A 16,266-nucleotide genomic window follows, 5' to 3' on the forward strand; every position below is an offset into this window, starting at 1 on the left:
TCTCTCTCTCTCTCTCTCTCTCCGGTTGCTGCAACGAAACGTTCGTCCCTCGTGTACCACACCCCACGGTCTTTCGGCGCGGATGTGTGCCGTCGAATGCTTCAGCTTCCTTCGGACAGCCGAGTTCAACTTTCGACGTATCTCGACGGACGATGTATCAATCTGGATCGTTTAATCGACCCCGGGAATCGTAGTTACGCGTGTACGCCACTCCGGAGATACTACGTACGTGTCGGAACAACGTTCTTTCTTGGTACGGATTCGGACGGTGGAAAATTCGGAAAGAAAGACGCGGAAACGGAAGAAACGGATATCGAAAGAGGCGGGCAGCGAGTGTAGCAGTTGGTCGAGGTTAGTTTCATCGCGGTCCGGTGTACTTTCGGGGTCTGTCGACGAAATGGACAGCGCGGGACACGCGAGGAATGCGCGTTTCGCGTTCTCTTGGTCGTGCTGGTGAAGAAAGGAGGTCGTGGCTACATACGTTTACTACGAATTCTCTGCCGTTTCACCGCGGAGGACACACCGTCCCAGACCACTCCGAAATAACTCTACGTCACGGATCGTCACCCCCCTTTAATCGTGCCCGGCACCCTACGCTAGGGATAGCAAGCTCCGGCATCCCGTTACCGTTCTCTGCGTCGACGAGATTCGAGGATTCACCGGAGATCCACGCCAGACAAAACCAATAAACCACTCTCCGGGACGATATTCGGAAGTCTCGTGGAAGGGACTCGGACTGACTGCTTGTCCCCCGTCCCATCTCCGCTTTTTCCCCTTTTTCGCTTTTCCGTTCTAACGACACCAAGACGAAATCCTCTGATCAACTCGTCCTGTCGTTTCTGTCGCCAACGCACGATGCTGCTGTACAGAGCTTGCACTCTACCGTTGATAGTTATTTGCGATATAGATACGTAGGAGGTGTTTTGCACGATTCGCGAAATTTTACACGACTCAAATGACAAATTAATCGATACCGGCGAATTCTCCGATATAATTGGAACAAGTTTGCTAATAGACCGATTGAAATTTTGCAAAATGATGTACGAATTACAATTTGTCGAGAGTCGTTTCGTTTAACGCAAAATTGTAAAGTTCTGAACAGTCTAACTAATCTATAATCCGTTACCAGCACATTAACCAACGTTACCGATTTGCAAATCACCGTGCAACAGGATTGTTCTATATCCTCGTTACATTTTCAAAGCGTACGATAATAAAAATAAAATAGAGACGTTTCCTCCCTCTTAATTTTCTACTTCTTGTTACGATAACGCGTACGTAGTTTTCTCTACGTAGTTCAGCGTTTAACGCGTACTAAAAATTCGACGCGATGGTTTCACCCGAAGCGTATTTTATATATTCGCGACGACAACGAAGTATCCAAATACCGGCGTACCGTAGCGACAACGGGTGTGGTTCCTGCAGCCTTTTCCTACTTTGGTCACGCTCGTATCGTCCGAGGAAACGAACGTCTATCACGATCGCGTGGACTCGTTCCAAGGAACATCGCGTTGCTCTTGTAACGCTCGACCGATGCAATAATTTAGAACGCTGCGGTGGTCGAACACGACGACGAAAGCGCAACGCGGCTAGCGGGCCGGTCACGTCCGTCAAGTGGAAGTCGTTCGTCGTCTCTTCGGACGACGGTGGACGCCCAGGCGTCGTCGCCGTTCACGGCATTGATCTGTCGGACGGCTGTCTTGATATCGACGGTGCGGCGGGGAGGGTGTGGAACGGCGGCTGCTAGACGGCTGCCTACTCCCTTAGCCCGCGAAATAAGCTCTCTGCCAACGTCCACGAGTATGCTCGCGATTGTACGACCGCTCGTCGAGCCCAGAGAGACGAGGGAAACTCGTAAACCGGAAAAATTGCAGGATGGACGAGACGTAAGATACGTCGTTGGAGAAACATTTCGCATTCGATCTGGTTGCCGTGTGTTTACCCTCCTCGAGGGATGCGAAGGATTTCGCCTGCCTTTCCTTGCACCGGCGTCATCCCTGTCTCCTCTCGTGTCTCTATTGCTCCGGTTCGCAGGAATTGAGATTCGATGGGATGCTCGACCGATGTGCTCGCTGGCTCGTTCGTTCGCCGTCACGCGGCAAACGTTAATCGAGGCAAATTGAACGCCGCGCGGTTCTCGACGCTCGATTAAGTTCCCCCTCGACGATCCTTTCCACCCTCGCCGAGCTTTCAGCACGTCGCTTATCCGAAATTCCGAACCCGCTACCGGATGCGTTGCATCGAGCACGAGTCGTTCGCTCACGTTCCACCAAATTATCGCGAGTTTTCCTCGTGAGAATCGACACAACGAGCGTACTCGGCGCCAAAGAAACACGGTAACCCCTAAACCGGCAGCCGATCGACCGGCCCTTAATCACAGCCCTCGGTTTATGATCTCAGACAAAATTCCGCGAACTAGCCGCGGGATCGTTATTGCGGTAAGCCCGACAAATTGTCAGAGGATCGCTCGTTCCACGGACCCGTTTATACCAGAACCACACGGTGGGTGTACACCGTCGAATTAAGCTCCGAATTTCGCTCGATCGCCCGCAATTACGAATAACCCTAATTTTCAACCTTCTCGAGACGAGCGGCGGACGAGTTTATTGCTCGGCCGGAGAATCCAGACGAGAGAAACCGTTCCACGGCAACCACCAGGGGAATTACCGCGACCGAAGGACCCTGTTTACAGCCGCGTTCGTTCGATTATCGTTCACGGCTACGATCGACTATTCGACTCGCCGTTACCGGTTAATCCGTTGCGGTCGTGTGTCCCATTCCGTCTTTTCTTTTCCTTTCCGAACGTTGCGATTATATCGGCGAAAACGGAGCGCAGTGTAACGCTCGCGGTGACGAAGAAAAAGAGGAAGCCGAGGAAGGTCACGAGAGGGAAGTGTAGGGGCTGTAAACGTGGCTATATCGGAAGAAGGCGAGGGCTCCGCGTACGGTAGAAACGAATACGCGCGCAAGTACCAGCACAAGGAGGAGGATAGCAGGGCTTAGGTTAGGTTGGTCGCCTGACCCGGTTGACAATCGATTGACGGCTGTCGCCAAGACCCTTCAGCCTTTCCACCTTCTAACCCGGCGAACTTCCCCGATCCAGTCGATGCCATTACTCTCCTTCTTTCCTAGCTAGCAGTCGGCTGTCTGTTCCGTCGGCTCCAATAATTTCTAATTATCCTCTACCACCGGATTAGTACGATGCACGGTTGCAAGAAAAAACTCACCCGTTATCTATTTTTATGATTATCAACGAATTAAGATCGTATGCAGAAATTTCCAAGTAAAATATTTCGTACACGCGCATGTCGGTGAGACGGCGAGTTGTCCTTGGTTGTTCAAATTATTACTACGCTATACAATCGTGCATATATACGACGGCAATTATTTAACCGATTACACGATATCGAAGAGCCTCGCGTTGTTACAGTTTCCATGGTCAAGCGATTGACTAGACTCGAATGCCATTGAAAATAGCCAGAGTCGACTGAAAGTAGCCGTGTTCTCACCTTTACTCACTCTATTACCTTCGCGATTTATTTCCTGTTACCCTTAAGAAGAAAAATGAAAATATCGAGTTTCCAGGCGATGCTAATTCGATAGCCAAGAACCGCGATACGTTACGGTTGGAAATGCGTGCGAGATTCAGATAAGCCTAATTTATTATTCTTTCGCTGGCATAGCCAAGTACGATTAGATAAATAACGCGTATCGTTTCGAAATTGTACCACAACGAAAACTCAGCTTTGCTCCAGCAACGGTGGAAAGACGCATACCGGTGACGAGTCAGGAATCGACTTTATTCTATCAGCGTATTTTTCCCTCGTTATTCGTAACCATCCCCCGTTAACCGAATGCAAATATAGCGGAACGGTGAAAGATACATCGAGACGCGTGGAAAAAGATTCTTTGGTGGACGTTGTGCACGGACGATTATGCCCGTGTACGACACAACACATGGCAGCTTTCGCGCGCAAACATACAAGCAACGACACACACACACACACATACACATACACGCACGGCTTCCATCTCGTTCCTCGTACACGAGTCTCTTTTCCACGGTCGCCTGTGCACACGGAGAAAGCTTCGTGGAGGTAATAGGATGGGTATACACCGGGCGGTGTTGGATATTATTTGCCGAGGACAGTGACAAACGCCCGTCAACGTCATTTCCACTCGCAACGTCGCGTCGGCTTCCTGCGACAGTACCGACACCGTGTGCGATATCACCCTCTCCACGACACCTTCGCCTCTTCCACCTCCTCTTTCTCCGTCTCTCTTTGCCCGCTCCCCTCCCGTGCAAGGCGAGCTAGAAACGTGACGAGCATATCTAGTTCTGGACCGACTCCTCGTCTCTGGCAGCCATCAAGAGGTGCCTCTGGTGACTGCGAGACGGGACACTGCTCCCGTCGTTCCGGTACTTTGGCCTCTCGATGCGACGCGACGCCCGACTCGCGGTTCCGCCTGATTCGCGACAACTTCCTGCGCTCACGTATTAACCCTCGCAGCGTTCAATCCGCGCAATCTCGGCGTACGAAAGTATTTCAACGTTTGCCGTAGAAAAATTCTACGAACGTAGATTAGACGCGTCATAGTCGAGATCGTTCGAAATTTTATTCCCATCGGACGGTGATAAAATTTTAAATCGATGGGGCAACGTACGTGGTACAAGACACCCGGCGTTTATTTCGAACGTTATTGCACGCGCTTAGCTCGAGTATCTTTCTTCGTTACAAACTGTGTCGTACCCGATCCAATCAAACTCGCGTATTTTCGTTCTTTCGTAATCGTTTTCACCGTTCCAAGCTTCGGAAAACGATGCCGCGACGCTTATCGTACGATCGATGTTTAACCGAAATAGAGAAAACTCCGACCGAATAAAATTTCGATCGGAGCGTGAACCATTCGAGTTGCCTACGGAGAATCAAAAACTCTGATTCGTATTCGTGAAACGTGCTCGCTCAACGTATCGTCACCGTGGCTCTCCGACGTCGTGCGATAGGCGCACAGTTGCAACGTTGGACGAAAGGTGTTTCACTGACCGTGGGGCACATCGCAAAGGGTTAAAAGCCAGCGAAATTTGCTCTTCTTCGCGCGGTCCATTATCATCGGTACGAAGAAAAGAAAACGCGTATCGCGAAGTGGACACGAGACGAGGTAAATTGGAGTCGCGACCGGAGAAATCGTCCGACCGGCGAGTAGCAAGAGTGGGGTTGGTTAGGCAGAAGGGTGTACGGTAACCGAGGTAGGAAGGGGGTACGACGACTGGAGCGGACGGGAGGAGTCGGCGGGAGGGAAGAGGGGGGGCGTAGGTAGTCATTATGTGGAGGGAGGTGACGTCACTGACGGTGACGGATGGCTACACGTCAGGCAAGTATAAACCCCATGGTACCCAATAAATTATTGCAACTATAAATTACTTCTGTGCTCACGATATAATGCCACGGCTACCGCCGGCACGATGGTGTGCGTGCACGTACACGTACGCGCGTGTGTGCTGTCGCGTCGAAGCCGAAGGTGGGGCGTGCAAACAAAGGTGGTACGATCTCCAACTAACTAGCCACGGTACGGGCACCGTTAACCCCGTCTGTTATTGCCACTCTTTCTCGCGTCTCCTCGTCTCATTCCGGCCCTCTACGAACCCTTCGTCCACGTCGCACACCATCGTTTTCCAACCTACATATTTTACGGTACAATGTAGAGAATCCGAGATACGCGATCGCCAGCTGCAGAGAAAGAGGAAGGTGAATAGAGAAACGGAAGGTGAATCGAAGGCGGCGGGTATTCTTGGTTCGTCGGGCAATGAGAACCACTGACATAACATAATCCCTAGCAATTCGTAATAAATATCGTTGCGACGGCCTGGTTCGGCGTTATTGGTGTATCTGTCTCTCATCTCGATGCCTTTGGGGGGCTAAGAAGCGAGGCAAAGCGGCGGCCGAAGGGATCGGGGGAAGATATTATGGGCGTGCGAGTGAGTTATACGCTTTGCCGCATGTGTGTCGCATAAATCTGCTCCGACCTCGGTACCGGCCCCCTCGCGACTGCACTGGAACCGTTTCTAGACTTTCCTTCGATACCGACAGCCATGACGACAACGACGACCACGGCGACGACCACGGCGACGACCACGACGACGACGAGAACCGACTCGACGACTGACTGACTGCTTCGGCTGCCTAGATAGCCGAGGCTATGTCGGCCGACCAACCGACCGACTGTTCGGCCGACACAGGACCGGCCGATCGATATCGGAGTACGCGTCCTTCCTAAACAGGCGGAAAATTTCTTGCCCGTACCATGCGTGTCGTTGAAAGCCACTACGAAACGAACCGTCTTTGAGATTATTCTTCGTGTCGATCGCCCTGCTGAACCCGTCGATATACCGTTGCTCGTAAACCGCGTTCCGTGCTACGTTACACAAGATTATTTATAGATCAGTGCCGTCCTCGAAGCGGTGTAGTCACTCGCGTTGGTTTCGCGGCTCGAATATTACCGCAAAAATCGACGTTTCGTGTAGCAACGAAACACCGTAGCCGCGACGACGCACGCGTTTTATCGGGTGGAGACTACGAAATTCTTTCGTCGCGACGTTCTCGAGAGCAAAGAGGAACGCGTCACGGCGTGTCGTGCTTCTATGGCAGAGCAGAGCGAAGCGAAAGGGTGAGGAGATCGAGAGATGCGCGCACCTGTCCTTGCGTACATCAGCCGTCCGTCATCCAGAGGACGGATCGGCTTCTGTCCGTGCACCATCTTCACCGGCAGACTCGCGCGCACCACGAGGCATCGTACTTATTTACGTTGACACAATATTTATTAGGACGGATCGGTGAGGCGGTCGTTCGTTCGCGCCGGCAGCCTATTTCGGGAACCGTTCCTCACAGCGAAAGACCGGCCAGTCGGTCGTTTCACGGGACACATCCACTCTCCTTCGGGATTAAGATACAAAGTCCAGTCAGGCGTCTTATTTTTTCACGGCTGTCACGAGTCATCGGCTTCTAGCGACGAACGAGACTCGAAAGGGTCGTCGTACTCGTTGTGCCTGAGATTTCCTCTCATCGATCGATCGATCGATCGATCGATCGAATCGGATTGCAGAATCAAACGCGTTCAATGCAAGTATTACGCGACGTGAATACTTTTACGATTAGCGAGCAGCGTTCGAAAGCGCGCACTCATTGGCAAACATGTTCGCTAATAGTTTTCGCGAACAATGCTATCCTCCTCGGTTAAAACGTCGAATAGGCGCGTACATGGTGTACCGGTAGTTAACGCTCGCTTGGCTCTACCGTCGCCGATTACCGATGTTCCTAGTGTCAACGCGTAACTGGCGGCATTTACAAACTCTAGGAATTTTTTGCCAGCGTGATAATTTAGAAAATACGCGTCGCAGAGTGTTGCACCGTTGATCGATGACTACCGCTCTATGTATAGTTGTATAACCATTTATAAGCTCCTAAACGTTTCTGTCTGCGTAGCAAAATGTAAAACGTGTCAAATTTGCTTGCGCTCTGCTCGCGAACTATTCCCAGCAGTGGACGCGATACAGTGTGTCTGTTGGGGAACAGTGTACGTAGTCGGTACGGACCGAGCGTTAGGACGCAAACGGCGAAGCTCGTCGGTTGGAGAATTCGGCCCTCGTTTCTCGCGCGACCACTTCGCGCGGGGGCCGCGACACGCAGAGGCTGTGTAAACGAAACGATAACCGGACGGATCGACACCAGCTGCTTCGTGTTTGTTGCCGGTTCTATAAATAGAGCGAACCGTCCGCTCTTTCTCGCGTACTCGAGCTTGCACCATCCGCCCCGCGCTATCCTTTCCCTCTTTTCTGCTTCCCTTTCTCTCTTCCCGGTGTCCTTTCTCCCGGCGAGAGAGCTGCTCCCGCCTCGCTATCCCATCCTCCGACTTTTTAACTCTCTCCCGCTGCTTCGTCTCCTGTCCGTAGCCGACTCGAGAGACGTTACTTCGCTGACAATTATTGTTGTCACGGCCTCTGCACCAGCAGTCGGTAACAGGAGTGACATTTCGAAAGGCGGCGTGACGGCGAGTGGAAGAAAGAGACGCGGAGGACGAGGAGATTCGGAGGTTACGGTCGAAGAACGAGGACAGGGAGGGGGGGGGGGGAAGAAGAGTGACGGATATCGTGATGAAGGCGTCCTCCTGTCATCTCTCCTCTTCCACCTCGCCAGACCGTCGCCCCGTGGCTTCTCGACCCACCGCCGCCGCCGCCACCGCCGACATCCTTTCCTCGCTTCCGCCGCCATCCGCTTAAACCGCGCGTTTGCGTTCGCGTCTGACCATAACGCATCGTGAATCCTCGAAGAAGATCGAACGCGAACGTCCCTCCGAACGATACCAAATAGTGGCCGATCGGGACGAAATTTGGTAGCTACCGTTGAAGGAACGTATATAGCGAGATCGTAAAATCGTCGAGGCTTTTGAACTTACGTGTTTCAAGTAGCGTTCGTCGTATCGCGAAATTACCGTACGCGTAACTGTAATCATATACAGAGGAACTGTATCCGACCAGATCACCAAGTTCTGTCTTACGTTCGAGCTGGCAAGTCGTTGGAAACGAAGAAATTAATCTATATAGTCTTGTCAGTTTCTTCTCACGCGTTATTTATGTACGTACTCGCTCGATCGTAGCTCGGATAACAGGATATACGTAAAGCTGATTCGTTCGATCGTGCAAACGATGCTACGTTATATAATAACGTACGCGTTACTTCAAGCTGAGATTCGACGATGCAAATTCGCTATCTGTTGCCTAGATGCCTAGCCAATTTCGTTACAACTGTTAGCTCTCGGAAGTGTACGGAAACCCTGACCTTTTGAAACCATCGAAATTTCGTTTCTCTCGCGATCGATAGATGTACGATTTCCGTGTACCACCGCCGGGTACCGGTGAAAGCATATCGTTCATTTCCGGTGGATAACGCGCGGTTGGACACGCGCGAAACAACGCGGCACGTTGCGAGCGGGGGAGCTGGAGCGCGACGAACCGACTGCAAAACGGGTTTGCGGATTTCAGCTTTTTAAGTGGGAGCAACAGCAGCAGCCACGGCAGCAGCTACGGCAGCCATGCATCGATCATCACTGTCGCCTGTTGCGCGATCGACCGGCCGAACGAACCGACCAAGGAACGAACGAGAACAAACGAAAAGAACGGTCGGTCTTACCGGACGCGCGTATACCATCATCTATCATCCATCATCCAGTCGTCCTGCCTGCATCAGCGGACGCACCGATGGCGCGACCGTGCGTGCCCGATCATTAATACCGTTCGGCCAAGTACGCGCGACGCAATTTACTCGATCGTTTTCCCGTGCTTCTACTCCTATCGAGACCGATATCGCGAAACTTCGCCGCGGGCGGCGTCGTTAGCGAGCGTATTAAAACCATCTCTTCGCGCAACCGAAATTCTTACGTTCGATGAATTTCGTCCTCCCCGATGACCATTCGCCATTCACGCGACTTTCTTACTGTCCACCATAAAGCATAGATGGAACGTACAGACCATCAACGTTATTGCCAATATCATCGTCATTATGGCGTAATATTCGCATTCAATTTACTTTCTCTGGACGATAGACGTACCGTTACGGAGATGACGTTTCTCTACAAAATCCGGTACGTTTACACGCATCGCGTTGTCGGATATCCAAACTTATTTTATCAGCCTCTTATGTATCTAAATACGATCACATTGATACGAACAACACTGGCAGGGTCGCTACACGGCCAACAGATTTCACTATCATTTCGATCTTTTGTCCGATACCGCCCGATACATTTAAACATTTAGTGTATCACTTTCTTCGTCGTACTATCTCCGTTCCGGACTAATCTCAGCCCGCGTCAATGTACGTTATCTCGCGATGTATTAATTCGCGTCCATTGTGATCCCACAGTCACGCCAACGTTAACTTGTGTAACCCATGCGTAGTGTATACGCTTCCTTGCAGAGTATCTGCTTGTGCATTTCGTCGAGCGAAGGATTTTGTTTCGTTTCATACGTACATACGATATGCTTCTAAAATTGTTCTGTTCGTTGGTTATACCAAACCAACAAATGAATAAATATTTTAACAAATATGAAATATGAACTATAATAAACGATAATAACGAGAATCTAAATTATTGACAGTAACATTGGTATGTAACAATATCGATCGTCTGAACGGTCCTTAAGAAGATTAAGATTGCAATATTTCAGTTGTATTTATTGGAAAAGAAAGAAAAGTATGCATTTGATGTTCGATATAAACTCGTAGCACGTTTTAAAAAATCATTTGATTTTGATTGGTTTTTCATTGGTTTTTATTGGGTTATTCGTATTACTGGAAAATGAAGCTGCCTCCCTGTTGCCTCTGATGATTTACGTCGATCTATCGCGTACAAAATGTATTCGCTCGTAAGAATAACATTTGATCATACCGAAGAACGAAATATAATATACGAGCATAAATATTAAACTGATTAGAATCGCTTTGATTAATTTCGTAAAGCCAAAAAATTCCGCGACGATGTTGCAAAGATATTAATTTTTAATTTGGGCTTGGAATTGACCAACGCTTATATCATCATTTTACGATGAATAAATTTACTAGTAGAAGTTATTTATTTCTTGAAAATCGAATGTTAATCGCTGGTAATTGATCGGTTTGACTTCTGAACGACGTCTAGGCGCTAGGTAGACTTTAGACATTAAACGACTACGAGAGAATCGGAGAAGGGAGAATCCGTTTGATTTATAACATATGACACTTTGTTTGGTATTCTTTTTATACTTTTTATTCTTTTTATATATGTATTTAACATATTTAACATATCTGCATATTTACGTTTCTTCACCTACATAACTTTGCATACATTTTCTGCAAACGCGCAAAGATCTACGATCCAGTGATAAACAAAAGCTTTTTGCACGGATGGAAAATTACGACTAATCAAAAGCAATCAGAGTAGTTGGACGTACGCGATTGACGCTAATAAAAAGTCTCACCTTCGCGGAGACTCGCGTGTCACGATCGATCGATCGAACGTCTTAATCGGTAGCTGGCCTCGCGGGAACTAAACGGCCAACGCATTTTTTATGCGCCGTTGGAACCGCGAGAGCGAAAGGAGACGAGGCTCGTTCGAACCGGTGGAGAACGAGCAGGGAACGTGGCGGTGGAACTCGGCGATGGAAGGAAGCGATTCGACAGCCTGATGGAGTGAGTGTTGACTTAGGATAACAGTCGGCTCATCGGTCAATCAGTCAGGTAGACTACGGTAGGTCGGTGCTCCGTCTTCGGTTCGGCCCTGTCGTCTCGTTCGGACGCTTAAGTGACTCACGAATCCGACCACCCGACGTGTTTCATCCTGCGAGACAAAGCGATCGGACGAAGAGAAGGAAGATCGAAAGGGGGAGAAACCGAGTCGTAAACATTTGCGTCAACGCCGAACGCGACGCGAACGATCGAACCGGTCGAGCCCGATCGAAAAACGCGAACGAGTCGCGAAAACGTTCGAAGAAACCGCGAAACCGAGTGTCGCGAAGGTCGGTGCGACGAAGGGTGGCATAGATGGCGAAAAGCGAGGAAAATCGTTCGCAGGAACTGAGAAACGACGACGCGTCTCGCGCGTCTGCAACGCAACGCGCTACGAGCTGGAACACGGGTGAGATTCGAGAGGCACAGCCGGTTGCTTGGAGAGGAAGAAGCAACCGTAAGAGAAGGAGCAACGAGCAAACGAGAGCGAGAGAACAGAAAGAAGGACGGAGCAAGGAGAATGGATTCACCCGTCAGTCACTCTCTGGCAGACCGCGAGAGAATCACAATGCGAAGCCTCCCTTTGCTCTCCGTCTCTCTTCGTCCTTCTGTCGGACCGCCCGTTCACCCGTTCGCCCGCCCGCTCCTCCCGCTCGTCCGTTCGTCCGTCTGTCTGCCTGTCCATCCGATCGTCTCTTCGTCTGCCTCCTGTCACTCTCCTCGCCAGCCTCCCGACGGTTCTCTCGCATCAGGAATTCATCTCCTCTCCTGTCCTGTCCTGCCTTGTCCTCCACCGTTGCTCCTTTTGTTCCCTCCCGCCTTCGCCCGCCCTTCCTCCTCGCCTCCTCGTCGCTTTCCTTGCTTCTCCGCTTTCCCGTCACCGCACCGTCGCCACCGTCGCCGCGCCTCATTATCGCGCGCCGTTTTATTTCCGGCACGTTGCGCGAGACCGGCTCGCTCGATCGACCGGTCAACAGGTTCTTCCCGATTCGTCGTGATTCGTCGTCGATCGTCGGTTTCCTCCGGATCGCGTTACCTACACAGCTGGCTAAATTAAGTCGCGGAGATAACGAGCGCAGCTCGCGCAAAGGAAAATTCGTTATCTAGATTTGCCGTGCAAACGATATTAAACTCGTGCGAGCCGCTGTTTTCTCAACGTACGAGATGCTTTAACGACCGCTCTAATTGCCAACAAATCTTGCCGATTTGATACGACGCAAATACATAAATCCGGACGAGATCGAGATTTATCGCGCGATCATCCGCATCCTTGGATGATGTTGTTGGTGATCGGAGTAGGCGATACGCGGTTCATTCGAGGCAAGTTACGAAAAAGTGGAACAGAGGCGGTAATATCGAAGGCGAGATGCGAGACAAGACAAGACGAGGCAAGGAAATCCGTTTCTTCGTAGAAAGAAACGTAATTGACGAAGGGCTACAGCACGGATGAAGAGAACCCGCGATACCCAGACAGATCGGTCCGTTGTTGCACGTTTATGTTAACATTTTTGACATCCCACGACTTCCTCGTTTCTCGATACGTCGAACAATCGCCAATAAATTAATAGCGTTTTGCTTTGGTTGCCATATAAATGTAACTGCTGCCCTAGAGTCTTCCGAGCGAGGGTAGATCGGGATGCGTTACTGGTTACGAGAATATGAAAATACATTCCTAAATCCTACACGATCTTGAAAAATATCTTATCGATTACAAGTTAGAATTACACGTCAGAAGCTACTTGTACCGCAACGGGTAAAGTTAAAGAGTAAAATTGCGCTGCTATTAGGATCATTTGGAGCGAATTACTCGTCCTCGTCGGTCACACCAACCGTCCAATTGGAAAATTAAGTTCGTACGAAAAATGTGCACGCGCCCTCAAACTTGTAGTAGCAGGAATCACGAAGCGTTATAAGCGCAACAACCATGATCGGTACATCCCATAGTCGGTAAGGCGCCACGATGTTCGCTGCGAAGTCGAGCACGCCGGATATCACGCGGTAGTATCTGCTAAACCGGTGTCAGGGCTCTGCCGCTTTAAACTCCGTACGCCACGCTGCTTGCTCCCCTCGTATGTTTCCCGCGGCTGTATACGCAACCCCCGTGCTAGTTGCTTCGTTAACGACTTGCCAGTAGAAATACGCCGTATCTCGGCTGGTGCGAGCATTTGCATTCCGGTACCTTCGGCGGGTGCGAGGCTCGTGGTAGCGCGGCGACATCCTGGTGGACGATGGAACGTGGACGATTCCGGGGCGGTAGACCGGGTCGCGAGACCGAGATTGAAACAGCCGCGAGAAAAGAAGCAAGAGGAGCGACGAGGGGAGAGAGGAAGGACAAGAGGAAGAGAAAAGAAAGAGAAGAGGCGCGTTGGTTTCGTGGGCGAACGAAAAGAAGGGAAACGCGACAGGGAAAAGAGAGCGTTCCGAGGGATGCTGGAAGCGGGCGGAGCTCCGGCGAGCACCGGTGGTCCGCCCTGGTCTGCGAGTTGTCGCGTATCCCTTCTCGGTAGCGGACCGATTTCAGTCGATCCTCGCATGCCTCGTTCCTTTTAGCTCGGGCCCTCGTTGTCGTCTTCCTCGTTCTCGTCGACGACGCGGTCATCTTCGCGGTCGTTGGTCGTTGCTCGTTCTCCATTCTTCGAGCACACACCTCCCGTACCCCGACCCAAAGGGTCGGCGAGCAGCAGCGGAGCGCAGCTTCTTCCATCGAATCGTTCACGGTCGCGCAGGGCTTCGGAGGGCCGCTCTGGCCCGCTTCGGCCCGCGCCAGCCGGAGAGAGACAATGGACAATGGGGACATAAATCTGCGTAATTAGTTGCCGATGCCTTCTCGGATCGATGCGCGATCTCTTTTCCCTCCTTCTTCCGTGGCCCATCGGCGAACAAACGATCGTTTGGTTGGCCAGTCGGCAAAGTAGGACGGTGCTCTTCGTCCTGCTTGTCCCCACCCCTCTCGGAAGGGAGGTGTGCTGAGTCCTTTCCGCCTCTTTCTTCCTTTTGCTCTCTTCGGCCACCGGAGAGATGCCCGGATCCGCGGACTCCTCGTCTTGCGCCATCTCGAACGAGGACGCGTCACCGGAACAAGATGGCGATCCCCGTTGCGTCCGTTCGCCGATACTCGCCGGAAATCCGATTTAACGACCGACCGGAACGAGTCGCGTTTCCGCAGCTTCTGGACCAGCCAAAGTCCCGTCGATCCGATCGTCTGCTCGCCTAGAGCGTAAAACGACGACACGCTCCTCTTTTGGTTTTCAGCGTCGAAGTAGAACGTTCGATCGTGCCGGTGATTCGTTCGAGAGTTAGAAATGGAAGGGCAACGGAAGTCCGTAGGTTGCTCGACAATGGCGCGCGATGACTTTGCTCGACGCACTCTCGATGCAATCCCGCGTACCCTCGTCGCCGCGTACTGTCGTTCGCCACGTCTTCTACGTCGTCGTAGCCGCGAAAGGCCGATAAATGAGCCGATAACGGCATTGTCTCGCGCCAACCGTCCTCGCTGTTCGCCTCTTTGCGTCCTTTTCCAACGCTCGCTTTTCTCGTTTCCAAATTCTCGGTGCGAACGGCGCGGCGTGGTTACGAGACGCGTCGATCTTCCTTTCCTTCCTCCTCGATTCAGTGACTGGCGCCGTAACCGCGCCCCGTTCGCCGTCTAGGCCGCTATCGCGTCGCACTGAAACGATCGTACGATTTTCCGTTGCAGGGGAGGACGGAGTCGAAGGCTCAGGGCCTGGCGCGGACCTCCAGGGCGAGGAAGGCGACTGCGTGGAGGATGACGGCCCAATTAGTCCTAGCGAGAGAGGTTGCACGACGGCAGCCAAAGAGGAAGAGGATGGGGACGCGACCGACGATGAAGACGACGAGGACGCATCGCCGCCCACTCCACCGCCTTCCGCAACCGCGAGACTGAATCCTACTATTTTAAGGGACACTGGACCACCGGACAGGTAAAAATCTCGATTAACGTGCTTCGCGATAATTACGAAAGGAAACGGACCGAGACGAGGCGAAACGAAACGAAACGCGAAGCCTATACTTAGGAAGAGACGGAGGCGCGACCGTCGAAAGTGGTATGAACGTAAATTTCAACGAACACGGTTCGCTTGAAACTCATTAGTCGGTGCTTTACTGGCAGCATGGTCATAAACCGCCTAAATCAACGAGAGCGCCGCTGCCGTTCTCTTTGAAGTTGCCGGCGTCGGGCGCCCCTCGTGTACACACACGGGTATTCTCGTTGTTTGAGCGCAACGAATCGTCACGGATACGTGCGGCGCACGAGCGAGAGAACGGTGTAAACGTCGCGTCGTTCGCTGTCTCTGCTAAAGGAAACACGAAGGGGAGAGAGGCGAGGAGATGCGGCGCGCACGAGGACAACAGAGAGAGAACGAAGGAGGGATAAATAAGCCGGTGCCAGACCGATATCGGTGACTGCCGTGCGACGTCATACAGCTAATAGAGATAGGCACGTGTTACGCGTCGGCCTGCATCGACGATCCCACCAACGCCGACGATGACGGCGCTCCACCACCGCTCCGGTACCGCTTTGCCGCATCACCGGTTACAACGGGGGCGGCGGTGGTGGATGCGTGTGCCGGTGGCAGGCTGCGGCAGTGGCGCCTCCGTGTCCTCCGCTGCCCCGCCACCCATCGAAAACTTCCCCTGCATGCGTGCCGGCGCCGTTCCCCTTTCGTCTCGCGGCACGCATTCGGCATTCAGTCAGAAGCAGTCAGTTACGAGCGAGCCGTCGTCAAGTCTACACAACCTCTCTCGCTCGCTCTCCATCTTCGATTCGGTTCGCGTGCCGCGAACAGCACACGCGACGCGACACGCCGCGCACGGATTCTTCGTCCAGTCGCCAGAGTAGCAGCGAAGCTCGTCCACAGGATTCGACCACGGGTATCGATCTCCCGCTGTTTTTCGCCGCGCCAATCCGATCAACGCTTGCGCATCCCCGCGATCCCAGCGATCTCGGCCGTCCGATCTTCACCGATCATCGCGCGTAACGTTTCTCCTT

The 16,266-nt window shown here is 51.9% G+C and overlaps 1 protein-coding gene across 7 annotated transcripts in view; it reads left to right on the top strand.

Moving 5' to 3' along the window:
* LOC100650416 (protein tiptop) overlaps positions 1-16,266 on the top strand; it is an 89,609-nt gene that overhangs the window by 67,207 nt on the left and 6,136 nt on the right. For 5 of the 7 annotated variants that reach the window (XM_048411583.1, XM_048411581.1, XM_048411582.1 and 2 more), the window contains one exon: positions 14,956-15,199. In XM_048411583.1, the coding sequence (XP_048267540.1) occupies positions 14,956-15,199 (244 nt within the window). Of the gene's footprint in view, positions 1-11,088; positions 11,223-14,955; positions 15,200-15,996; positions 16,149-16,266 lie in introns of those variants that run through there. The other 2 variants (XM_048411585.1, XM_012315536.3) reach the window with 2 other exon arrangements.

The sequence above is a fragment of the Bombus terrestris genome, chromosome 13 (genome assembly GCF_910591885.1).
Source record: "Bombus terrestris chromosome 13, iyBomTerr1.2, whole genome shotgun sequence".
Lineage (NCBI taxonomy): Eukaryota > Metazoa > Arthropoda > Insecta > Hymenoptera > Apidae > Bombus > Bombus terrestris.